The sequence below is a fragment of the Myxocyprinus asiaticus genome, chromosome 3 (genome assembly GCF_019703515.2).
Source record: "Myxocyprinus asiaticus isolate MX2 ecotype Aquarium Trade chromosome 3, UBuf_Myxa_2, whole genome shotgun sequence".
NCBI lineage: Eukaryota > Metazoa > Chordata > Actinopteri > Cypriniformes > Catostomidae > Myxocyprinus > Myxocyprinus asiaticus.
In genome coordinates, this window is record NC_059346.1 from 60,799,702 (window position 1) to 60,827,312 (window position 27,611).

Genomic DNA, 27,611 nt, shown 5'->3' on the forward strand with positions numbered 1-27,611 from the left:
TAATATAGGCTATAAAATTGATTGGCGGGGGACCAGTTTAACCAGTTTGATCAGGATGATCAGGATGAAAAACGCAAATGCGCGCGTAATCGAGTACCAAATGTCACACTTAATTAATAAAAAGTTTATTTCGCTTTACGCTGCAGACAATAATATCACAATGATATCACAGATCATAATAAAAACAATCAATATATGTCATAAGACAACTTACTTGGTGTCACAGTAAAACATAGAGGGTATTTTTCGTACACTGAGTACATGATCTCTATAGCTGTATCTGAGATGTGTGTGACAAACTCGCCATGGAAACGAAGCTACTTTATGAGTTACATTATAGCTCATGAGATCAAGCAGTATGATGTTTGCATTTACATATATACACAATGGGTAACAACTGTCCAAATTTACCCACTTTAACGTTTAAGTGAACTGTTCATGCCAATAATGATGACATAAACAAGTACAAATTAAAATATTAGGTTAAAAAAGACTTGAGGGCATGCTTTCAGTTTTAACGCAGAATTTTGTCTCCCTCACCTTTAAAAAGATTGTTAGGGCTTTTATTGCAAGACAACATTTTAGACATATCAAATCATAACACTACAGAATGTGTTCATTTCGTTGTTTTAGGTTAGAAGCCAACGGGAAGAATTGCCATCGGAATAACCCCACAGCTGACAACCAGAGACACACACACACAACTGCTATAAGCGTGTTTGCCTGACACACACACACACACACACACACACACACACACACACACAAACAGAAAGAGCACAGCACCTTTACGATTGTTCAAAATAAAATAAATGTACTTTGTTCCTAACAATTTCTCACGTGTATTTTTCTTTGGTTAGCCGAGAAGTAAAATAAAATGATGTTCAAAGGACTTTAAGTGAAAGTCCCAGCTAACAAAAAAGGTCCTCAGAACGTCCCCTAAATGGCCTCTGTGAATGTCCACTAAACGTCCTGAATGGACATCCTGTGAACGTCCCCTAAACGTCCTCAATGGATGTGCTGTGAATGTCCCCTTGAACGTCCGGAAGACGGCAAGAGGACCCTACACATGGACGTTCGTGGGACGTTCATAGAGGCTATTTAGGGGATGTTCTGAGGACCTTTTTTTGTTAGCTGGGTCCTGGAACCCCCCTCCTGCTACTCAACCTGCACTTATGCACTGTGAGGCAGATGTGTGCCGGGTCTTCTGTAAACAAAAGACGAGGAAAGCTTCAGGCCCAGACGGTGTCTCACATGCCTGTCAGAAAGTCTGCGCTGACAAACTGGCCCCCATCTTCACACAGATATTCAGTAGATCACTGAAGCAGTGTGAAGTTCCCTGCTGCTTCAAAAGCTCCACCAACATTCTGGTCCCCAAAAACCCCAAAATCACAGGACTTAATAACTACAGACCTGTCGCTTTCACATCTGTGGTCATGAAGTCATTTGAGAGACTGGTTTTGGCTACCTGAAGGACATCACTGGACCCCTGCTAGACCCCCTTCAGTTTGCTTACTGAGCAAACAGGTCTGTGTTGATGCTGTCAACATGGGACTGCATTATATCCTGCAACACCTCGACAGACCTGAGACTTATGCAAGGATCCTATTAGTGGACTTCAGTTCAGTCAGCCTTCAATACCATCATGCCTGATCTTCTCGCAATCAAACTGACCAACCACAATCTGACGGTGGATCAACAGCTTTCTGACAGATAGGCAGCAGCTAGTGAGACTGGAAAAATTCACATCTGGGACCCTCACTATTAGCACTGGTGCTCCTCAGGGATGTGTTCTCTCTCCACTGCTCTTCTCCCTGTACATGAATGACTGCACTGCAAAGGACCCCTCTGTCAAGCTGCTGAAGTTTGCAGACGACACCACGGTCATAGGGGAGTCTGCAAGACGGGAGGTTGAACAGCTGGCTGTCTGGTGCTGTCACAACAGCCTTGAGCTGAACACGCTCAAAACAGTGGACTAAAGGAGAAATCACCCCTCCCCCACAATAAAGTTTATCGTCTGGAGACTGCTTTTAAACATTAATGTTTGGTATTAAAACACTTGAAAAATTATTGTATATGATTTATTAGATTCATAAAGATATTAATGAAAGGGCTGATGATGATAAAAAAAAAAAAAGCACGCAATATCTCAGTAAAATGTGTTTTAGATTGCAATCGAACAAAATCTGAAAATTAACTTGAAAATAGCATGTCGTGTCTCTCGCCCGAGTCGGAGGGAGCAGCCGCATGGGAGGCGCTATGCACGCATGGTCGCAACGAATATCCAGAGAAGGAGAAACATCCGGGTATTTTTCCACCGCAAAAGGAACGGATGAGAGAAGGGAGTTAATGAATTTAGTGTCCAAGTAACTACAGCGATTTAATCGGACATACAATTCGTTTCTTGGGTGAAATGGCGGCAAGTACATGATTTGGATTATTTTTTTTATATGTTTTATTTTTATGGCGAAAGCTTCAATTCGACGAAACGGGCATTTTTAGCTGCAGCCTGTACTCGGAAAATGGCGGATATACAAGGATATGTAGATAAGAATTAATTGTAAAGCAGCGGTGTGAATTAAGAGGCTGGTCGATAAAGGTCAAACTTATTGGGTATCTGAGATGTTAATATGCACTCTCAAGCTGTGTAACAACATAGACAGGCGGTGATTAGTTAAAGGAATAGTTCACCCAAATAGGATAATTCCCTCATCATTTACACACCATTAAGTCGTCTCAGACTCGTATGACTTTCTTTATTCCGCGGAACACAAACGAAGATATTTTAATAGATATATGATGTCAGTTTTTTAAACGATGCAAGTGTATGGTGACCAAATTTTCAAGCTCCAAAAAGGACAAAGGCAGCATACAGGTAATCCACAAGACTCCAGAACAGACCTAAATATAAATCCCTTTTCCACTAAAAATCTATTGTTGATATTTGCAGTCTTCTTGGCGAACATGATTTCAAGCACAATTACACCTCCTAGCGCAATCTAGCACTTTGCAAATGCAGTGCTAGGAAAGGTAATCGAGTTTGAAATCAAGATCATGCCTAGAGACTGCAATTGCAAGATGTACATTGAAAAAGCAGTTATATTTTGGTCTGTTCTCACCCAAAACCGATTGGATCGCTTCAGAAGACAGGGATTAAACAACTGAAGTCTTGTGGATTTCCGTCATGCTGTCTTTGTCCTTTTTGGAGCTTGAACATTTGGTCACCATCCACTCGTATGGACAAACTGACATCATATCCATTAAAATATTTTCGTTTGTGTTTCAAAAATCTTTTTGGAAAATATATTTTCGAAATGACTTTCGAAAGAGCGAAAGTCATAGAAGTTTGAGACTAAACTAAATCGATGGAATTGTTATATTAGCAATGGGTGGATTAATATACACAAAATGTAAGCAAAACAGCCAGTCTCGATCTTGATCATGATATTGTGATTTGTCTCCAATCAGGCAAATGATGCCGACTTCAACGACTGTCTGTCTGGAAAATCACAGACAGATGAAGATCGTCGAAGAGTGGGGTCGGAAATTACTAAAACATCCAGGAGCTCGAAACATTCACGCTCCAGATCACGCTCAGTGGACCGAAAACGAAAGTCAGGTAAACAATTCTTTGAAATCTATATACTGACATACTTCACTTTAGGCCAGAAACATACTTTACGCAAGTACACAAACGTAGACTAGAGCTTCTGGTCAAAGCGTGGTCAAATTTAGGATGCCATCACACTAGGGAAACCTCTGACATAGTGTTTTAATGCATGTGAATGCGTAAGGTCTGTTTGGAAGGCGTGTACCACAGAGGGAAGAGGCAGTTCAAAAAAGAGCATCAATCCTGTGGTTATCATAGATGGAGATGGAAATCTAAAATATAACTTTTCAACAATGTTCCAGTAGCCTTAACATTGAAACGCTCCAGGCTCTCCTTCTACAAATACTATCTTTGTAGCCTAGAGAAACAAAATAAAGGACAATGAATGAATACACTGCATGTTCAAGTTTTTCCTCCATGTTTTTTCGATTTCATAACACAACAAATCCTGCCTTTCCGAGATTGTCATTGGTCAATACATGCCTACTTCAGAGTGCCTTGCAGCAAAAGTTGTAATGGCATCTGGCGATACACATTGGCTGTAAAAATAGACACCATTACATCAAAAACGTCTAAAATTCAGACAATTTACTGTTTTAACGAAATATAAACAATGAAGTGATGTCACTAGGGCTGGGCAATATGTAAAAAATCTTTAATCAATAATCGGCTTAAAAAAAATGTCGCAATATTCGATTATATCGTCAACCCCCCTGCCGAGGGTCATTGAATATTTTTGCTTTATTGATTTTGTTTTAAAAATGTAATTCATGTATCACAAGGCAGCCTGTAATACTCTATTCTGATTAGTCAATGGCACCATCTAGTGGTCTGTTATTGCTCTGTAACCATCGCAGCTCCAATTATAAGACCGCTCATCCGGGTCCTTGCAAGCCATCTCTTGCTTCTTTGATCACCGTGCTATCTCTTCAAGTAAGGTAATAAAATGTTTTCAACTCAAAATCAATGTTTCTTGTCCATTTATTTGTTTATTTGACAAGTAGTCTTGTAATAGCCTGGATAATGAGGCAGATGGCCATTTTCGCAAAATAACCACTAACAGAACTCACCAACAGACACACACTGGAGGTTGAGTTCAGCTGTTCAGCGATTCCTTCTCAAATGACAATTTCAATGCAAATCAATATTTTATGTCCATTTATTTATTTATTTGGTTAGTACCCATGTAATAAGCGGGGTAATGTACAGTCAGTCGGTTGTTATTGCAAAATAAACCTCTTCAGGGTCATACAAGACTAAGTCCTGATCACCCTGTCGGGGTTTATTGTGCGATAACAACCGGCTGACTGTTCATTATCCCTTACTTATTGAAACACGAAAAACTTAATATATAGTTTTAAATTCAAATTGCACTTTAAATGAAATGGAAAAAGCAGTTAAAATAACGAAGTGATAAAAATCTTAGATAACCACTTTCCCAAATCCAAACATTTACCGTCTCCAATGGCCCCATTTGCATCACGCAAGTGTGCGTCTATGACAACAGGTGGGAAATTACTAATAACCTAAACATTAAGACCTAAAGAAAATTATAAAGATAATTAAAATAAGATAAGTAATAATTAATTGTTACTTCACTTTTGTCTGTACTTAAATGAATAGAAAACACCAGTTTTCATATTAGGTGTAAGCCTAATAAATTTCCTTGTGTTGCCAAAATAATCCAGTTAATACAGTTAATGCTGCCTAAAGAAACTAAAATAGAACTCAGTTTTAGGTTAAAAGTGAACGTGGTCTTGTATTAATTTATTAATTAATCACTTTTGTCTGTTTCTTTAATACAAAGGTATATTTGAATGAACCTGCAGAGTTGCATTCACAATGCGTAAGCGTGAACTGCTCCGTGGAAATGAAGCGAACTAAACTTCGAGCACCTCCTAAGATGGTCTGAGGTCATTTACAGCATTCATTCTTAAAGACGACACTTCTTGCAAACAGTTTTCAGATGAATGAAACCGAAAAGAAAGAGTAATAACTCCATGAGACAGGCTCCCGCTGCATGCCTCTGAACAAACAGCACATCAGACATGGGCATTGACAGCTTTTCATATGTCTTATGTTCTTAAAAATATAATAAAGTGTGTTTCTTCAAGCGCGTCTTTTTGTTTAACAGCATTTCTTGTCATGTGTTACTCCGAGATGTCTTACAGGTCACCCACCACTGTTGCGGGTAGATGATCAAACTTACCCACTCAAGAAATACCTACATTTGGATGAGGAGCTTGTGAATAAGGAGCTGGATTCAGCCTCGTCAAATTTGGCTGGTGGCGGGGGCAAATTTCACACCCTGGGCTACTGTTTAATATATCTGCCGACTTCCCAGATCCATGGTTTTGCCATTTACTAATATTGTCGACAGGGTCCGAAATTAACACCCGCCAAGCGCCAAATGTGGGTGAATTTTGCGGTGTCATAAGCCACTTTGGCGGGCACTTTTTTGTCAGATTGTGTTGTTTTTTTTTGTTTGTAAAATAATGTAACATGTTCCAGTTTTGTCATCAAGGGGATCTGAGGGTCTTCAGTCAGTAAGGTTGCAGGTCTTTTACATGGAATGGCTTTCATTAGCTAGTCCTGCTGCTCATCGAAAGTCTCCGTTAGTAGTAGGGATACCGCGCTCATGTACTTGTATGTGTGGGGCCGGTGTTGGGTTGAAGCCGGCTGCTCTTACGAGCTCTTTGGCTCACTCTCACGCGCTCTGTTTGTAGCCGATTACTGCAGGCAGAGCGCTAATTCACTTCATACAGACTACATATTTAAATAGCAGCAGTTTGCAGTTTATAAATCACTGAGTCATGTGGTGACCAGCTTTTCTTTAGGTGAAACTTCTGTAGGGTGTGTCTACAGTATTTACACACTGCTGTCACACGTTACAGACCTATTAGAAAATGTATATTGTGCTGATTAATTATGCATGAAATATTAAACATAAGCATATACTGTAACTGTGATTATTAGAAGAAATTGATTGGAATATCTGGCTAAATACAACATAACTGGTGACATTAACAAGCCTGTAATCTTTCATTACTCTTGAATTAAAAATATGGACAATCCCTTAACATGTAATTTTCTGTTCTGAAACGTGGGGCTCAACACATTTTCCTGCATTCACTCTGCTCAAATCATAATCAAAAGCTGCTCAATTCTCTTTTGCATGGGTAAATAAACACTCGACAACATAAAGAGCTTGAGAAAAACATGCATCAGTCCAAACGCAACAGCCAGCATTATCTGAAGTTGTGAAACGTGTCTAATGTTTTCTGGGGTCTTCTCTTGACCGACATCCAGTTCAGACACCCTGAAGCTTAAGTGCTGGAAAGTGCAGATTTACAGGCTTTTTGTTAACATGCCAGTTCACACATTAATATTACCAGGGATATTTTTACAGGCCGTTTTATAGTAGGTAAAACACGCTGTAATTTTTACCGGCGCGGGAACCATAAAAAGTCCGGGAAATTTTCTGACATGACCGATTCGCACGGGATTAAAATGACTGAGAAGCTCAGGTAATTTTTACATTACTCCACGTCCCCATATAAGAATAATCCTGTCCTAATAGGGCTTAATACTATTACTACTACTAATAATAAATCAATAGTAATTGTATAATATTTAAACAATAACTCACAACTGTGATGCTCTGTTATGCAGCGCTTTATTTGACAAAAATAACTCAAATATTGTATTTTGGATTGTGCTGTGAGGTTCTGAATAACACCACCTCATTTGATAAAAATAACACAGTATTATGCTAAAAATTAATTGTTTTATTTTCATTTGATTAAAGTTTTAATTAAATTAACTTATTTAGACACAATTGTGATGATAACATTAAAAAATAAACTGTTGATATGGATTTCAGAAAAAAATTAGACCAAAAACAGGTATCAGTATTGGTGAGTACTGAAAAGGAAGTATCGTACTCGTTCTAAAAAAAAAAAATGGTGTGAGGACTAGTTAGTGGTAAATCTATGAGCTGGCTCTTTTTAGTGAATCAAAAAGACTTATGAATCAGTTGGGGCTGACTGAATTAATTGACTCACTCCAAATAAACCAAGATCTGTTACTGTGTTATGTGTACTTGAGGCTCATGAGACTCATGAGTTACTTACTGGTCGTTCATATGACAACATGTAGTTTAAAATATAAATTTAGTGGAAGCATGGGTAGCTCAGCGAGTAAAGACACTGACTACCACCCCTGAAGTTGCGAGTTCGAATCCAGGGTGTGCTGAGTCACTCCAGCCGGGTCTCCTAAGCAACCAAATTGGCCCAGTTGCTAGGGAGGGTAGAGTCACATGGGGCAACCTCCTCGTGGTCGCTGTAATGTGGTTCTTGCTTTCGGTGGGGTGTGGTGAGTTGAGCATGGATGCCGCGGAGAATAGCGTGAAGCCTCCACACGCGTTATGTCTTCACGGTAACGCGCTCAACAAGCCACATGATAAGATGCGACAATTGACTGTCTCAGACGCGGAGGCAACTGAGATTTGTCCTCTGCCACCCGGATTGAGGCGAGTCACTATGCCACCACGAGGACTTAGAGCGCATTGGAAATTGGGCATTCCAAATTGGGGGAAAAAAAAAAATACAATTTTAGTTTTGTTGTAATAAGTGAATCATCTATAATAATTCTAAATAGATTGTCTGGCAATTTAATTAATTAAATTTAATTTCATAAATAATAAAACAATACAATTCTTTAAAAAAGCAGTTCACTTTTAAATGTGCCTATAGTATTGTTTATTTGTCTTTCATGTCACTAAAATTCACTTGTAAAATGCAATAATAAAATAATAATAATAAAAATGGCCGGTAAGAAATCTAACTGGCTGGTAAATGTTTTAATCTACCAGCCACCTTGGCTGGTTGGCAAGAAAGTTAATTCCGGACCCTGATTGTCGATCATCGTCTGTCAATGAGTGTCAAAATCGGTATCGTGAGATTTGTAAAACATCGTTGATATCTGATTACATCGTCCTATTGCCCAGCCTTAGATGTCACTGTTACATCATCGTGAGCAACAACTTGGTACAAATAAATAAGTAAATCGTTTATCTAAGTTTTCAATGGCAGCAAATTTCAGTGCTTATCTTTCACCATGTGGCCCCATTTTTATTGGGCCACCCTGTATATACACTGATCAGCAACAACATTAAAGCCACCTGCCTAATATTGTGTAGGTCCCCCTCGTGCCGCCAAAACAGCGCCAACCCGCATCTCAGAATAGCATTCTGAGATGCTATTCTTCTCACCACAATTGTACAGAGCAGTTATCTGAGTTACTGTAGACTTTGTCAGTTCGAACCAGTCTAGCCATTCTCTGTTGACCTCTCTCATCACCAAGGTATTTCCGTCCACAGAACTGCTGCTCACTGGATGTTTTTGTTTTTGGCACAATTCTGAGTAAATTCTAGAGACTGTTGTGCGTGAAAATCCCAGGAGATCAGAAGTTACAGAAATACTCAAACCAGAGAGCCCCTCCCTGGTTTTGTATTGAACAGGAAGTTCTTGCCCCTATTTCGCCATTGCAAAGCCTTTCTATCAAACTAACCGGAGAAGTCAAGTTACACCCCATAATCTCGCATTTGCTTTTAATACAGACATTTATTTAAATGTTGCTTCGAGCATTTGGCTGAACTCAAAAGTATGTATTAATAAGTCCCCTTTCTGCTGGACAGAGTGGATTGTGAGGGAGGTTAATATGCTTGGTGACTTATATGAGAGTGGAGTGTTGAAATCCTTTGAAAATATGGTTCAACATTTTGGGATCCCCGGGTCTCAATTCTTTAGGTATTTACAGCTGCGCCACCTGCTTTGTACTATTTCTGGTAGTAGCATACACCCCCCTAAAGTGGCAGATACTCTGGAAGTGGTGATTACTACTTTTGGAAAAGGCCATGAGGCATCAGTGTATTACTCCCTGCTAATTCAGAGTCTGGGGGACGGAGCTCAACTTCCCAAGAGATTATGGGAGAAAGATTTAAACTTGGTATTGGAGGAGGGAGTGTGGGCAAAGATTCTAAAAAAACATCAAGTCTACATCTAGAGATGCAAGGGTGCATCTTATGCAATTTAAGATTTTACATCGATTCAATTGGACCCCCTCTAGTTTGTACAGGCTTAGTCTTAAAGACACACCCACCTGCTGGCGATGCCAGTCAGAAAATGGGGACACAACCCATGTTTTTTGGTGGTGTTACGATCCAGGATTTTTGGTTGAAAGTTCAGAGTTGTATGTGTGATGTTTTGAGCACTCAAATTTGACTTTATCCCAGACTCTGTATTTTGGGCGATGGGGCGGTCATTAATATAGGGGATAAATACATAAAAAATTGGGTCCTAGCCAGTGTTATGATCGGCAGGCAGGTCATCCTTAGGGGATGGATGTCGGCTGGAGTGCCCTCATTTCAGGAGTGGTGCATAGAGATGGGCAGGGTGGCGGCATTTGAAGAAATGTCATATAGAAGGCAGGGAAACTCAAAATGATTTAATAAAAAAATGGGGCAGCTATTTGGCATTTTTGGAAGGCTCTCGGGGAGGGGAAGTGGAGAGAGATGTGTAGTTTTAAATGTGTGTGTGTTTTTTTTTTTTTTTTTTTTTTTTTTTTTGTGTATATTCTCAAGTTGGACCACAGGGATATTTGTTGAGGGTCAGGTTGGGGATTGGGAGGGCAAAAGGGAATAATGGGGGTTAAAAGTTGATTCTATGTATATATGTTTGCTTTTCTGTTTCATGTGTCTGAATCAATAAAAAGTGTTAATCAGAAAACATTCTGAGGACATTTGCAACAAAATTAACTTTTAGCAGATAAACACATTTATCTGGAACATGATGCAAAAATATTGATGACAGCATCTCCTGCTCAGGGATGATGTACACCATGCGTACCTTTTGTCTGATAAAATAATTATCGCTTTCTAGAATGAGAAATTCCCCTCCCCCAAATACCACCTGCCTCAGATCTAATGCTGTAGTAAGCTGTGACTGCTAAGTGACAATGAAAATGTAAGTAGGGATGCACCGATCCGATACCTGGATCAGTATCGACTCCGATACTGAAGCTTTTAGACAGATCGGGTATTTATTATTAACAATTTATTATTATTATTGTCATCATTAGTATTTTTTTACAATTTATAACAATATTTAAGTTGAATGGGTTCCAAAAAATAACTGTTTGAATGAAAAGTGGACTGATGTCTTACAACTAAATTGAAAAAAAGAGATCTGATTCCTTTAAAGCCCAGATGCAAGTTGAAACATTTTTGAAAAAAAAAAAGAAAAAAAAAAAGGCAAAAATAAAACACTGGTTTCTTTTCTACTGAAGACTTGAAGACTGGAATTACTGTTAATTTTGCTGCAACATTATCCAGTATACTAGTTGTTAATAAAGTGTTTCTTAATAAGCTATACATTTATATTGAAATAATGTGTAGTTAGAGGTTTGTGTTTCTTTACATATTAAAGAGTACTCCCAATTAGTTCCACACAATAATGCAATAATGTAATATTCTAAACTGATTATGCAAAAAAAACACTGGTATTGGCTTGGGATCGGTGTCGGCCGATACTGAGATTTCCGATATCGGAATCGGATCGGAAGAGAAAAAGTGGTATTGGTGCATCCCGAAATGTAAGCAGACGAGAGCTAAGAGATACAAAATGCAAATTACATAATTTGAAAACCTACCATTCAGACACATCAATGCCCTCCTGAAAATTGCCATGGGACTCTTCATCAGAAGCATCACCCTCCTATCTTGGCTCAAATATATGGCCTTACTTTTAAAAATGAATGCAGGCTCATTTTCATCGAAATCACACTCCGATTTAGGCAGGTCTACAGGTGAAGGTGATAATCTTCCACAGTTTAATGTAAAATGACTTGTTACACACACCTGGCTCTTGGCGGGCAACATAAAAAAAAAAAGGCAACACTCAAATTAACAAAGAAATTAAATTATTGAAAGGAAAGAAAATAAGGTTTTTAAAGCATAAAAGTAATAGTCAAACAAGCCCCCAAGAAGTTCTGGAAGCAAGGGGAGAGAGCTAGCACTGGCAGGAACCAATCTTTTGTCCTCATTTCCATCAGCATAACAATAAAGGAACGCCCCCACACCTGCTGCCACTCTGCGAAGGAGAAACGGAACACAGAGCAAACACCAGACAGGGCCGTCACACACCCTCCCTTAAGAAAGAGCCCTATTTTAAAAGTCTCTGTTACTACATTTCCTGCAAAAAAAAAAAAAAAATAACAATTTTTTTTAATTCCCCCAAGGCCATTCATACAGCCTCTCCCCAAATGACATTCCAAAAATATAAATAAAAAAAAACGTCTAAGTTAGTGTATCTAGTACTGCCTCATCCATCCAGCTCCACATCCTAAGTTCCAGCAATTCCTGGCACCTGGAAAAGCAACATTTAAGGAAAACAGGGACATGGAGAAAAGGAGAGCAAGCATAGACACATTACTCCAACTCAGTAGGAGAGCGCGACAAAGTGCCCGCCATCACATTATCCGCACCGCGCATATGGCAAATCTGTAAGTTGTACGAGTGTAAAAATAAAGCCCAGTGCATAAGACGTTGATTGGGATACTGTAATGAGTGCAAAAAGGTGAGGAGGTTGTGATATGAATAAACCACTACTGGAAACAACCCTCTACCCACATACACTTCGAAATTCTGTAATGCCCAGATAAGAGCTAAAGCCTCTTTTTCAATAGTTGAATAATTCAACTGATGTTTGTTAAACTTTTACAAAGTTTGAAAAGTAACTTACTGGCCTCTCTACACCATTGTCATCTGTCTGCAAAAGTACAGCCCCAGCTCCTGTGTGTCTTGCGTCAACTTGAACTTGAAAAGGCTGGTCCAGCCTAGGCGTGGCCAAAACCGGCGCAGTACTCTGCAGTATTTTAACGTTCACAAAAGCCTACTGACAACGCATAGACCAATCGAACTTCATGCTCTTCTTTAAAAGGTCAGTAAGAGTTCATGTTTCAACAATAGTTGAAAAATTCAAACAAAAGTTCCTATAATATCTGACCATACCCAAAAAACACTTCTTTCTTATTCGTTGGAGGTGAAAAAGAATCAATGGCCAGCACTTTACCTCGCACAGGTCTAATTTTTGCCCCACTATTTTACCCAAATAAACAACAGTTGCTTGGGAAAATTCACATTTGGCCAAATTAATCATAAGCCTGGCTTCCACGAAACTGTTAAAAAGTGCTTCAATCTGTTGAAGGTGTTGTTCCATGTGTCGCTATATATGACAACGTCATCAGTGTAAACCAAACATCCATCAAACCCCGAGAGGACACGATTCATTAAACGCTGAAAAGTAGAAGGGGTGTTGCGGAGACCAAAACTCATAACCCGATAAGAATACAGCCCAGATGGAGTGTTAAACGCAGAAATTTCTCCAGCCCGAGGGGCGAACGGGACTTACAATACTCTTTAACCAAGTCAAATTTACTTATTAACCGAGCCAAACCCACACAGTCAATGCAATCAATCTGGCTTTGTCACAGAATTTACTTTCCGATAATCTGTACAAAAACGAGACGTACCATCCGGTTTACACAGCGATTCCCAGCTAGAATAAGATGGTTCAGCCAACCCATTATTCAACAGGTATTTTACTTCACCTTCTAAATACTTATATAAAAAAAAATTCAGGAGAAACTCTGTAAAAACGTTGACAAATTGGTCGCGCATCACCCACATCTATATCATGCTCATGACTTTTCCCAGCCAATTCGCGTGCCAAAAGCAGTCAGCAGCGAAAACCATGCACATAATCAATCAAATATACTGGAGGGTCAGTATTATCCAATCCATCTTTTAAGATGAACAACGGCCCTCTGACTTTATGTCCAAAAACAAAATCATTTGGACTAAAGCCGATACTTTCTAGAATAACCTCCCGAGCAGCCAATATCAGCCACAGAAGGCCCTCCTCCCTATCTTTATCAAGTTCAACACAATATGTGCGCAGTAACGATTTTAAAGTTTGATGGAAATGCTCCAAAGCTCCTTGGCTCTGGGCGTGATAAGTGCTACTCTGAATATGTTTAACGCATAGATGTTTAAACACCTCCGCAAATATTTTCAATGTAAAATTGGTACTCCGGTCACTCTGAATGACCTTTGGGATGCCAAAGATTGAAATGAAATGTGACAGTGCCTTAACAATCAACTTGGTTGTAATCGATCTCAATGAAATAAGCAGCGGGATAACAAGTAGTTTGACACATCACCGTTAGAAGATACTTGCAGCCAGATTTTGATGGAGGCAGTGGGCCAACACGATCGACAATCCAATGTTTCCAAAGTGCTGCCCACGGCTGGAATTGGATACAGGGGTGCTGGCTTAATGGCCTGATTCGTCTTCCTTGTCAACTGACAGCTCGGCCAAATCCGCATCTTCCTTTTGTGCTGAAACTAAGTCACTGCGGATTAAAGTAGGAAGGTCAAGCAAGCAAAACGCATTCTACTTGGAACTTTCAGACTTTGTTTCACCCAATATATCAGACGCATGACTCCTGGTTACTGCACATGCTGTAAACACATTGGGAAAGTCTTGGACACATTTGTCAGTTTCAGAAGTAGACAGCACAGTTTCAACTATGGGTGGTGGAACATCAGGCCACACTCGACCCCCCCGCTAAATTATTTCCCAAAATCAAGTGTACACCTTCTATAGACAACGAACGACACAGCAATTGCAACCTCTCCCTGCACAAGTTCAGACTTCAATTAAATTTTATGCAGCGGAGCGGAAAACGTTTGTAATCCAATTCCTCAAATCAGATCACAACTCTCAACTCAATTCTGAAGAAAAAGGCAAAAAGGACTCAAGAATGAACGCTCCAATGCCTTACTTTTAAAAATTAATGCAGGCTCATTTTCATCTAAATCACACTCCGATTTTGGCAGGTCTACGGCTATAGGTGAAGGTGATAATCTTCCACAGTTTAATGTAAAATGTCTTGTTACACACACACCTGTCTCTTGACGGGCAACATGAAAAAAATGCAACACTCAAATTAACAAAGAAATACAGTTTATTTAAAGGAAAGCAAATAAGGTTTTTAAAGCATCAAAATAATTGTCAAATGAGGCCCCAAGAATTACTGGAAGCAAGGGTAAAGAGCTAACACTTGCAGGAACCGATCTTTTGTCCTCATGCCTATCAGCATAGCAATCAAGGAATGCCCCCACACCTGCTGCCACTCTGTGGAGGAGAAACAGAACACAGAGCAAACACCAGACAGAGCCTTTTATTCACAGTCTTTTATTGCTTTTGTCCATGCTACAAGCTGTTTTGGCAGGCTGGTGTGTGAAACTAAAGAGTATTGGCTATTTAAAAAAGGACGCTTCAACATGTTTAACCCCAATTTCCTGTTTCAATAGGAAATATGTCAACACAGGATAGAATTGTTTGTTGAACCATTTCATGGAGTCTTTAAAAAGTTACATCTTCAAATCCTTCAATGTCTTTCAAATCCTTCAGATATTAATTAATTTGTATTTTCAGTTACACATTTTCAATTCCTCCACTTTTAGGAGTCAAGAGGCACAGACGAAGCCGGAGCAGAAGCAAAGAGGTAACTAATTTTAGTCCATTTAAGTCATGTAGATCTAAATTAAATTGGTCACATCAGCAGTAGTTTTATAGCTGGCATTTCTAATTTTAGCTCAGGGTAAGTATGAAGCTTATATAGAAAAGGATGAAATGCCAGACTGAGATGAGAAGCACTGAGATAATCACATCTAAGCACATGTAATGTGATCTTAGATTTTATTAATGTCTGTTTGGGAGCTTTTGTAACATCCTTTATTTAGATCACATGATAACATTTCTATAATAAATTATACTCAGCGTGCTAATGCACGAAGAGACACTCTGAACAGAAGACGCTGCTGACAGATAGCAAAATAATATGCCTACTACCTGGACAGGTAACTATCAGACATTCAAACATATTTGCCTACAAACAGACCTGTATCTCTGTCACACAACACCAGTTATTGCCTTTTTTTTGTAGTCACAGTTCTGATTTGCTATTGAAACAGTGAATGAACATTCCCCACTATGTGAATGCATGCACATTAGGAACAATACAAATTGAAATTAAATTTTTTAAATGCATTTATTTGGCCTGAAGCTCGTAAAGTCAGAATCAAATGTCATTTGCAATCCATTTTAGTTCCGTAATGCGACGTGCTTTCGAGTGAACCAGAATATTCAATTAGAAGAAAAAAAATGTAGATCAGATTACACAAACCGAGAATGAAGGAAAAAAGGTTCATGCCGATGATTTTACTCCCTGCGAACTGTAGGATAAGTGGGTAAATGGATGAATAGATGGATCCTGAAGAGTTTGGCTTTCTTTGTCGTCATTCATAAGTGTTTGCGTCCATTTGACCAAAGTTCATTATTGTTGCATTCTTCCTTGATTACAATACATTGTTTATTATGCTTTTTATATCTCCATAAAATGTGTTATTTCTCCATAAAACAGTTTAACCACAAATAGAATAAATATGAATGGTGGGCTGATGTGGCTGTGAACGAAAACACTCGTCCATTCATTCTTTTTATAGTGAATGCCACAGAATATAGGGAATAGGGAGGGATTTCAGACAGTTCTGAAGGGAATTAACCAGTTAGTTAAATGTTTATTACAGTCACCTGTGATTGGTCAATGACGTGCAGCAGCCACAACATTTTTATCTTGCGCGGACCGGTGTTTTCGTGAACAGAGCTGGCGCCTCTCTCCCATTCATAAAATGTATAGGGAACTCGCGGTTACAGAATCCCATTTAAAAACACCTTTATACACTATTAATAGATCATTTTTAAATCTAAGACCCTGCTCGATTTAAACATGAATCTTATCTCCCTACACACTACAAATTTCATTTAGTGCAATAAATGTTAACTTTACATGATATTCAAATCTATTATGCTTATTCTACGGTTTACAAACCATCTGTTTGTGTGTGAGTTTGCATCAAGTCATTATGTTGCATTAGACATTGTTATTCTTTATTTGGAAATCTATAATGGGTGTAACATTATTTTTCTGTTTATATTTGAAAATGTAAGGCCGAAATTTAAACTGAAAATTCTGGACATAATGGGCTGAAAACCAAAAAAAATAATAATAAATAATAATAAAAAAATGTGTTTTTGGAATAACAGATTCTAAATATTACAATATAATGATGTAAGTCAAATTAAAAAGCCGTATCAGAGGCGTAGCTAGTTTTAAAATTTTGCTGAAAGATTACAAATACAAACTTTTACTCTTTTTGAATACTGTGTACCGATTTCATTGCATTTCATGCTGACTTTCATGTTGATATAAAAACTAAAATAGTACATGCAAAAAAAAAAAAAATTGGTGTGCCAAATTAAATAAAAGGAATCTTTGTAGAGTTCTCATAATTAAGCAGTAGTGTACTTATGAACATAATATTGCACTCTGGTAGACAGGTATTTTTCACTCCAGGACATCTCTGTGAATTGGGTGTAAATGTGCTGGTTAAATGCTCTGATCAGTGTTAAATGAAACTGTACACATTGCACTTGTTGGATGATGGTGGAAGTTGGGATAGGGCTAATTTATTCTGAAAAATTAGTGTTTTTCTTGTCAAAATGAATTGGCAAGTTTGTCCTCAAACCAACTTACTAACTCTTTTTGTTGCACTATTTTCCTGAAAGAGACCAATTCTTCTTAAAACAGGCACGGAAGAAGGACTCGGAGAAAGCTCTGAAATGTCGAAGTGGATTGGAGGAGCAGCAGGAGTTGTCAGATAAAGGCCGTGATAGGCTGTCTGAAGGCATGGAGGAGGGACACCGCCGTAAAGAGAGAAAGTCCTTCAGGACAAGAAGCATGTCAAGATCACGCTCAAGGGAAAGGTGAAAATTTTGACATTTCTCAATTTGATTAATTTTAAACGGGGTCATACCATTCGCTTTTTACCTCTGTCATATTTTAGTTTTTCATGACAATTTTCTACCCTCTCTCTGGCCCTCTCGCAATCACTGATTTTCATACTATATCTGTTAATACTGACTCGCTTTAAAGCTTAAAGCACCCAAATTTATTATGAAAGTAGTTTATGTATCTCGTGTGTCATTTCAAGTCTTTAGTGCATTCATGGTAGACACTAAATTAGCCCGTAACTGTGTGATGTGTCACAGTTGAGGAAGGTCAGGTTAATTTTGTTAAATGCCATTTTGGACTGGAAAGGAAGTTTTAAGTTCTGAAGTATGTTTTCATAGCACATCAAGCTCTATTACCTCAAAAGATCAAGTAACATTTGATTCCTCATGAAATGGAAACCTTTTAATATAGATGGATTCATTGTGCTGCTATATAGGTCTGAACGATTAATTGTGGTGGCTGCTAAAACTTACTATCCAAATCTAAAATAGCCTCATAACACTGGGTTTTTGTGGACAGACAGTTTTTTAAAAGGCCATTGTCAACTCAACTACAAACAAATGTCTTCCCTTGAGTGTTCCGTCAACATATAGTAGTAATTTTTATTTGTATAGCGCTTTTCACAACACACATAATTTCAAAGCAGCTTTACAGAAAATTATGCTTTAACAGAAAAAGCTGTAATATAGTAATGACTTCGAGTCATAATAGTGCGGTTTAATAAAAAAAACATGTTTGTAAATTGCACCTTAAAATATATAATACATTTTTTTTTAATTATATTTATATTTAGACCCCCAGTGAGCAAGCTTAAGGCGACTGTGGCAAGGAACACAAAACATAAGATGTTGGTTAATGGAGAAAAATAACCTTGGGGAAACCAGGCTCACTGTGGGGGCCAGTTCCCCTCTGGCTAAATAGTATGAATATAATGCCAATAGTAGTTATTTATGTGCAGTACAAGTCAAGATTTAAAATTAGTAAACTAAGTAAGTGTTAGGGGCCAATGTTTAAACAAAAAGATTTTGTATTAACTGTAAGATTTATGATTAAAGGCTTATGGGTTTAACCGCATGCAAGTTAAGAAATTAATAAATATGGTACTTTTATAATAAGAATAATTATAATTATTAATATTATTATTGTTGTTGTTGTTGTTGTTATTAAAATACAAAAATATACACATTCATAATATTTTAACTTAATAAAAACTTATTGGTTCCAAAATCCCAAATGATGAAAAGTGGGCTGAGACCCTATCACAGAGTGGACATAAGCAGGTACAGAGTGAACCTAAAGAGTATTGGCTATTTAATGTGAAGATGATGTGAATCTGTTTTTTTTTTTTTTCCTTCTATGTTTTACTGTATTTTTTATTTATTTACCCTATGTCTCAATCAGCTCCCTACAAACTATTTTGCAGTTGAGTCAACCCTAAAAATGGCAGAGTCAGTGCCCTGACTGAACTAGGGAGCGGATTGAGTCTGGTTCATAGTCTGGTTCTTTTTAAGAGGACTCAAGTGTGAACACCCTTTCTTGAACAGTATTTCTGTTTGACTTTAATTTGGTGTAAAGAAAACACTTAATAGGTTTTTTTTAAATGTTAATAATCATATTGCAGTTTAAATCGCAATCACAATATTTTTCAAAATAATCCCAGTTAGATTTTTTTTTTTTTTTTTTTTTTTTAAATCGTTCAACCCTACAACTATGCATTCAAAAGTGAATATAGTATGATTTAAAGTTGACTTGGATGTGAACTGTTTTACTCAAGACGACATCATAGTCGAAACCGGGACAAAAGAAGATCTCGCTCACGCAGCGGTGACAGGAGATCTAGGAGTCATGAGAAGAAGAGACGGGCCAGATCTCGATCAAACTCTAGAAGCAAACACAGACATTGCAGCAAGAGCCGCAGTAAGAGCAGGTGGGCTTTTTACTCTTGTGTTTGGGATCTATTACTTTGTATGCTACTGAAAATGGTGATTTGTCCTTAAACTGTACAACGGCCCAACGTTACTTAGGGAGAAGAAGAAGAGGACGGACAAAGTGAGGAAGAAGAGTCGAAGTGGGTCAGTTAGTCCTGTGACCTTCAGGGGCAGGAACACAGCCATGGATGCCCAGGAAGCTTTGGCCAGAAGGTAGAGTGGTACAATGTAAAATCTCCATGGTAATCCATTAACTGTTGAACAAACACTGGGTTGAAAAACTAACCTTGATTGTTCTCTGTACCACATCTGTGGCCTGCTGTCGAGCATCACAGATAATGTTTTTAAAGTATTTCCATAGCACTCAGACATTTCATGTGTTAAAATGAGTATGAGTATTTGAAACTTTCTACTCATCAGTAGGTCTCTCAATTGGTCTCCAGGCAAGAATAACATTAATGCAAACATCTGGGTTTCAGTAAGGCACTTACAGAGGAAGTGAATGGGGACAATCTGTAAACATTTAAAATACTCACCGTTTCAAAATTATAGTCACAAGCTGTAAACAATATGCATGTTAACATGATTTTACTGTGATAAAATCACTTATTCTGTGTAAAGTTATTTCCAGTTTTACAACTTCGTTACCATGACGATGTAACGCCGTAAACCCTAAAACGACTGTAAAAACGATGTTTTAAACAACTTCACAGCTCATATAAAACACGAGTTTTAACAAAACAATTAATGTAAGATATTTCATAAATGTATAAGCTTCACATTGCTGTTTGGCCCCATTCACTTCCATTGTAAGTGCCTCACTGTAACCTCGATTTTTGCTTTTTGTTTTTTAAAGGAATGGAGGGATGAGTAGAAATTTAATTTTGTGGTAATTAACATTGTCAGGAATGGAGGAAGCTGGTTGTTCGGTTTTGTGTGGTGCCCCAACGGTCTACCAGACTAAGGGACTGAACTGAACATTGTCACAAATGCTGTCAATTAAGCTTAACTTGTATTAAACCTGAAATATTATTTAAATACCCTTAATAATGTAACTTTCAGCTCATTTTACAATTATTAACCACAGACTACCACCATAAATCTTTGTTTACTGTACATAGACATCAACCATAATATATTTTTTTACTACTAAAAACTAATTATTTTTACTACTTAGATTTTTAAATTGTTTTATTTAAAACTTTTTTTGCAAAATGGTAGCTAAATCATTAGACCAAATCAATGACAACATAGTGTTACCTAATTAATATTTAATGAATAATACTGGTATATTTTAAAGTGCTCTTGTGTCTTTTAAATGTTAAGATATTGCTTATGATGTATGATGGATGAAAAGTGTTTTATCAAGTGTTTACAAAATACAATGAAATATCAAATAATATGTAGTAGGGCTGTCAAATTAAAATTCGAATATTCGTCGAAATGTAAGATGAAAAAAATGCACATTCGAATGCGAAAATGAGCATTCGAATATTGGATGTGTGCCAAGCACTGACAATGACAATTGACTGTCTGAAAAAATGCATTGTTTCTTCATGAGACGCTGAAAAAAAAAAACTTGGGACACAGCACAACGGTCAAAGACTTCTGTCTAGTGCATGCTTACATAGAAAAAGACGGACACGTTCGGAGTGAACGGACCCCCTGAGATGGATGTCTGGTGGTTGTGTGTTGACTATGTCTTGCTCTCTTATCAGCGTCTCGCTGCATAAGCATTAGGTATGTACATTCAACTGTATTGAATGAAAAACAATCTGGTACCGCAGATATTATAAATCTTGAGTCTGTGGTATAGGTAACACTAAGTTAACATAGAACCGTCTTTTGAAGTGTTTCTTTTCCTGTCTTATAATTTTACACACATTTGTTAACAGCCAGATATGTTCTTTGCAATAAGCAATCAGTTGCTGAGTGGTTTATATTGATTTGTTGCGCCCTTTTGTGGACATAGGAGAGAACATCAATTTATAAATCAGACGTCTTGGAGGTTTTTACCACTACCTGGAACAATGTCTTTAAAATTTGAATATAAATTGAATATTGGAAATATTTCAGTGCAAATTTCGAATTTAGTTTCTCAGCCCCGTTGACGGCACTAATATGCAGTTAGCAGAAATGACAATGAAATCTGCACGCGTTCTTTCAGTTGTTACTGTTTTGCTGAATAGTGAAAAGTTACTTTCTTTGAAAAAAGAATCAGAATTAACTTTGTCACTAGGCCTACATCGTTCAGTTATTTTCTGTATACTTTAATATAAAAAATAAAGCATTTTAAATATATACTTTTAAAATATACAGTATATATATGCAAAATTGGAATACAAACGTAAAACTGCTTTGTAGAGTCATGTTAAAATAGCTCACCCAAAAATGAAAGATTCTGTCATTTACCCTCAAGTCGGATAAAAACACCATAAAAGTTGTCCATATCACACGTGCTATAAATTGGTCGACCGATATATTGCCGAAGACGATAAATCGGCTGATGTTCTGAATTTTTTTAAATTATCGCATCAGCAAATAAATTTTCCCGTTTGGCTGATTTCTTTTTTCTTAGGGCTGCGAGGGCGCTGAGAATCACCTGCTTGCATATTAAGTGCCCGAGACATGTAAACGACCAATCACAGTTTGTTTGTTTTGTAACGTGCCATCGTAATACTACAATAATAGACTGGTGCGCAACGTTTACTGGTGCAAACGTCTCATTTAAATGTTGCACATATCAGAGCCGCGGCAGACACGCCTTAGCTCATTAAGTTGAAGTGCTTGCGTGTTTCACTCTCCCTCTTTTTCCTCAACAGTTCCCTTTAACTTTTAACTTTCTTTTCTAATGATAAAAAGGCAAATATCATACTTCTATCATAAACCTGTCTGCAAAAATGCGGATGTCTCATTTAAACAGATCTAATTCATGAATCTCGTGAAAATCCAGCCGTTTCTTCCCGTCAAGCATTCTTCTAATATCTTCCTCTGAAGCGCATATCCAATCAGCCAGAATCAAAACTTTATGATCAGGATCAAACGTCCCTCTAATTCACAAATCATGATGGTCAGTTTGTGACAATCCAAGCAGGTGATTCAGCCCATTTAAACTGTCGGGAGATTGCAGCTTGCGCTGGATCTGCACGAGCGCGCGAGTGAAACCTTAAAGTAAAAGCGCTTCATGTGCGCTATGAGTAAATGTCATATTCAGTATGCACTATATGTACAATGGGTTTGATTCTGCCTTTTGTGAGACAATGCTATCCATGGTTGCTGGACTACTGTGTGTAATGTTATATCCTCCTTCCTAATATATTATCAGTTTCTTCATGTGCAAATAAATTACTAAAATTTGATGACCAAACAGAAATCAGATGAAAACGGCTATCTACCATTTAAAATACAATCTTATTTTTCAAAGATTCTTTTTTTTTTTTAAATTGAGTGTATATATAGTGCTAAATAAGAGTTTCTTTATTTTTTAGCAACTTTCTGTTTGTTATACTATATTAAATTGTGTGATATATCAACATTGTATTGGTGTATCGGCATCAGCCATTAAAAAAACCCATATACCGATATGGCCACTAGTGCTATATTTCAAGTCTTCTGAAGCCTTACGATAGCAGTGTGTGTGGAACAAACTGTATTTAAGTGTTTGGTCACAGAAAATCTACCCCTTAACCTATTTGAATCAGGCGTGCATGTTACAACGTCTTAGTTTACATAAGTGCGCCTGACACCATATAAGAAAAATACATTTTGCACAAACTTCATTGGTTCTTGCATGTATTTGTCACCATTGCAAATTTGAATGAATGAAAGTGAACAAAATTTAACTAAGGCAGTCTTTTTAAGAACCCCTGTTTTTAAGGTTGTTTATAATAATAATAACAGAACTATCACTAATGTTTTTCTCAGCCAACTAAATATTTACTGACGGGCCACTATTTTTACCATGTTTTTACTATAAGCAACACATCTGCAGGCAGTCCATCAGTAAAACGAAAAATAATTTGGTCACTGGTCAATGGCAATTTTTTTGGTCAATAGTTATTTGTTCCCCCCACAAATTTCAAAACGCTGCATTTTATTACTGCGATATTGCACTGTTTTCCAGAGTTGTGATTGTGGATGATAATTAATGCAGAAAACAAAGTAAATGTTACAGTGTCTGTTAATATTACATCTGTAGTTTTGCAAAAGTCCGTTTTGTTAAAAACGGCTGCATACGGTGACCACAATAAAATTAAGTTACTTCACCTTTGAACACCGCTGTTTCCATTTGAACGCATGGTAATGCCATTTTTACTGCTATTCTTCACAGACCCACCAGATGGCACTATTTATCTGTAGGTTTGATAAACAAACAAAAAAATAAGATAATCGATTAAGCCACAAAATGTATACATCATTAAAAATTATTATTGGTTGATCTCTAACCATATAAATTGAAACATGTAATCAGTATTTCCCATGTGAAAAACTCTTAGACAAAGAGAAGCCTTATTTCTATTGTATGTAGCTTCTGAATACTCATTTTTAGGTGAATGTTTCCTGCATTTCACAGATGGTTGAATCTTATATTCTGTTGTACAACTCACATGTCATCTATATGTTATGTTAGGATAACAGAAAAAGATTTAAAATACTTACAGTAGTTCAAACAAAATTTAAAATTCTCTCATTTACTCACCCACATTCCATCCCAGATGTGTATGACTTTCTTCTGCAGAACACAATGCAAAGATTTTTAGAAGAATATCTCAGCTCTGTAGGTCCACACAATGCAAGTGAATAGTGACCAAAACTCTTTAAAGCTCCAAAAAGCACATAAAGGTAGCATAAGATAATCATAAGACTCCAGTGGATTAATCCATGTTTTCTGAAGCTATCCAATCAGTTTTGGGTCAGAACAGACCAAAATGTAACTCAGTTTTCACTGTAAACCGCCTGTAAAGCAGCTACACTAGGAAGTGTAATCAAGCTTAAAATCATGATCAAGCCTAGAGACTACAATGGCAAGATGTACAGTAAAAAATGTTGGTCTGTTCTCACCCAAAATCAATTTAATCGCTTCAGAAGACATGGATTAAACCACTGGAGTCTCATGGATACATTTTATGTTGCCTTTATGTGCTTTTTGGACCTGCCGAACTGAGATATTCTTCTAAAAATCTTAATTTGTGTTCCGCAGAAGAAAGTAAGTCATACACATCTGGGATGGCATGAGGGTTAGTAAATTATGAGAATTTTCATTTTTGGGTGAAGTATTCCTTTAAGAGGAATTCCTTTAATTACCATTTCGTCACCTGAAGCTGTACTAGTGTTCAAATAAGCAATACTAAATTGCTTTCTAGTCTGCTGTGTTTAGTAAACATGTTCTCTTTACACTCTAAGGTTGGAGAGAGCAAAGAAGCTTCAAGAACAGAAGGAAAAAGACTTGCTGGAAAAACAGCAACAAGAGAAAGCAGCAGGCAAGTAATCACCACTAGTCATCTGCCTATGTGCGTAATCACTTCATGTGTGATCCACTACAGCAGCCTTTAGCTCTGAATCCGTCTAATAGTTTGTTGGTTGTTTCTCAACAGCAGCAGCTCCACTGTTGTGTGATACGGTCACCGCCACAGCCAGTCCAGCCCTGAACGTCGCTGCGCTGCTTGCCTCTGGCACACAGGTCACACCGCAGATTGCTATGGCTGCTCAGATGGCAGCACTTCAGGCCAAAACACTGGCAGAGACTGGCATTGCTGTGCCAGGCTACTACAATCCCTCAGCGGTCAACCCAACGAAGTTTGCCGAGCAGGAGAAGAAAAGGAAAATGTTGTGGCAGGGGAAGAAAGAAGGGGTGAGGACAAGCAAGCTGCTGTAATTTAAAGGATAATGCAATCTTTTAGGGTTGTCATGAAACCAAAATGTCAGTTGTTCATGCTAATAGCAGTACATTTTTATGATTCTCGATCCCAGTTTCAATATCACGGTGAAAACTAATATGCTATTGAACACACTTTTAAAGATAAATATTAACAAAAAAGGGACTATTCATTATTTAAATTTTAATATTGACCTGATACCTAATTGTTGGTAGTTTTGACATCTGCACAGGACACCTTGAGTCATACCCATGTTTATGTTGTAGGAGAAGTCGCAGACAGCTGAGCTTTGGGAGAAGCTTAATTTTGGCAATAAGGACCAAAATGTTAAATTTCGCAAACTGATGGGGATTAAAGTAAGTGTCTGTTGTGTTAAGTATTGTCATTTCTATATTTATTGAACAAGTGTGAAATATAGGAATCTCTCATTTGTAATATCAAAGCTATATATTTCTGATTGATGCTTGTGTTCGCTGTAGGGTGAAGAAGAGGGTAGTTCATCAGGAGCAGCTAATGAAGAAGGTCTTAAGACCCTGCAGCAGCAGGAGGAGATGTTCCGCAACCTGGACGTGCAGTATGAGATGGCACGCTCGCAGACACACACACAGAGGGGGATGGGCCTCGGCTTTTCCTCCTCTTTTTCCTCAAGGGGCATGGATGCCGTCTGAACATTCTGTATTCTGTCAAATCTCATTGGCTTTATGGCTCTAAAGCTGGTTTGTATGTTTGTAGAGAATGCTGCCGCATTAGCTTGCATGGGTATTGCTTTCATCAGAAGCCATTTAGCGTCCAGTTCAATCTAGGAAGAATTCATATGTAAATACAGTTGATCGCTCAAACGTGTATCGTCGCTTGGTCTCTAAAAACTGTGTTTGACATTGCCAAGATTTCTTTGGGATTTATGGTTGGGAATGTGATTGTATTTTGTATTAAAACTGTCTGTTTACAGTTATATTCTTTCACAGTCTGATGTACTGATATTACAGATATAGCAAGTGCTCATGACAAACTATTATGCACCGACATTGTTGGTATAATGCCAAGTATTCAGGCAGAGTAACAAATTCACCCAAAAGATCTGTGTATCTTGATACTTACAGAATCCTGTGAAATGAAAATTTGACATTCATGAAAAAAATGTAATTGAAGCTGAAGATTCCTGTTAAAAATGTCCAAGGATTGTAAATGTTAAATGTTTTGCCATTCAGGCTCAAATTAAGCAATATAGTACAAAAGACCAAGCTAAAGGGGTAAGCTGTGCCACTTTTTTACATTTAGTTAAGGAGGCAGTTGTTGGTGTGTTAGTTAAAACTAATACACTTATTTATATTGCAGTGTGATGTTCAGTTTAATCATTAGGTAATACGTGAATGAATTGCATTTGTAATCAAATAAAAACAAAAACATAAATGAGTTGTTTATACAAAATACAATTAAATGATGCACTATCCAATTCTTAAAGGTGCATTCAGTAATTTTTAATTAGAACTCCCAATTACATGAATTGTAATTTTGCAATATATGTCAAAATGAAGAATCCAGTCATATCAGTAACCTTATAAAAGCTGTTTTATTCTATATGGAGAGGGTCTGCACATGGGGCTGCCATGTTTGAATCAAATGACCAGCAAAATACAGCTCGCTTAATCTCAGTAACCGTCCTGTTATTTAACACTTTAATTCATTGATTAAAGTAATAATGGCTGACTATGAATACTACATTTCTACAATGGCATCTGAAACGGAAAACTTTATTTTAAAGATGCTGCATCCAAGCCGCTAGGTGTCAGTGTAAGTCCAAGATGACACAAAGACAAAGGTTACTGTGTGCACCTTTAAATTTTCATTACGGTTAGACAGAAATCTGACAGTGTTTTAGGTTCGATATTCGTTGGATATTCAGTTTCTCTTACCTGTGCTCTCTGCAGGCGACAATCTTACAAAGATATCACTAGCACAGTTGGGTTAAAGGGTATATAACAATACTATACGTGCTTAAGTCATTGCACTCATAACAGTAAACGCTTGATCTGCCCGGAGAATTATGCGTGTAAGTAAGGGACCATCTGCAAATTCCACTCACTACGCTAAAACATGGGTGGTGTGCAGTCCTTCGTTCCGTTGATGTGCAAATTATACATAAAAACATTTTCACATTCCAAAGGTTGTAGTAAGCTGCTATTGAACAGACTGACTTACTACAGGTGAAGTTACTAC

The 27,611-nt window shown here is 37.6% G+C and overlaps 1 protein-coding gene across 4 annotated transcripts; it reads left to right on the forward strand.

Annotated features, from left to right (window-relative positions):
- The first annotated feature begins 2,284 nt into the window (after positions 1-2,284).
- On the forward strand, positions 2,285-26,856 carry LOC127426195 (arginine/serine-rich coiled-coil protein 2-like). 4 transcript variants are annotated; one of them, XM_051672850.1, is made up of 10 exons: positions 2,285-2,419; positions 3,469-3,619; positions 15,201-15,241; positions 17,365-17,562; positions 19,365-19,517; positions 19,615-19,731; positions 24,922-24,998; positions 25,113-25,369; positions 25,661-25,750; positions 25,874-26,855. In XM_051672850.1, exons 2-10 carry the CDS (start codon positions 3,473-3,475, stop codon positions 26,060-26,062), a joined length of 1,269 nt encoding a protein of 422 aa, XP_051528810.1. In that variant the 5' UTR covers positions 2,285-2,419; positions 3,469-3,472; the 3' UTR covers positions 26,063-26,855. The 4 variants fall into 4 exon arrangements, with proteins under 4 accessions (XP_051528810.1, XP_051528827.1, XP_051528819.1 ...); XM_051672867.1 differs by having other exon boundaries at positions 17,387-17,562; positions 25,874-26,854; XM_051672859.1 differs by having other exon boundaries at positions 2,307-2,423; positions 25,116-25,369; positions 25,874-26,856.
- Positions 26,857-27,611: the final 755 nt, after the last annotated feature.

Coding starts and splice junctions, on each gene's coding strand:
- LOC127426195 (XM_051672850.1), top strand. CDS start 3,473: ATGATGCCGACTTCAACGACTGTCTGTCTGGAAAATCACAGACAGATG. Junction 19,518..19,614: donor AAGAGCCGCAGTAAGAGCAG/GTGGGCTTTTTA, acceptor AACGTTACTTAG/GGAGAAGAAGAAGAGGACGG. Junction 19,732..24,921: donor CAGGAAGCTTTGGCCAGAAG/GTAGAGTGGTAC, acceptor TTACACTCTAAG/GTTGGAGAGAGCAAAGAAGC.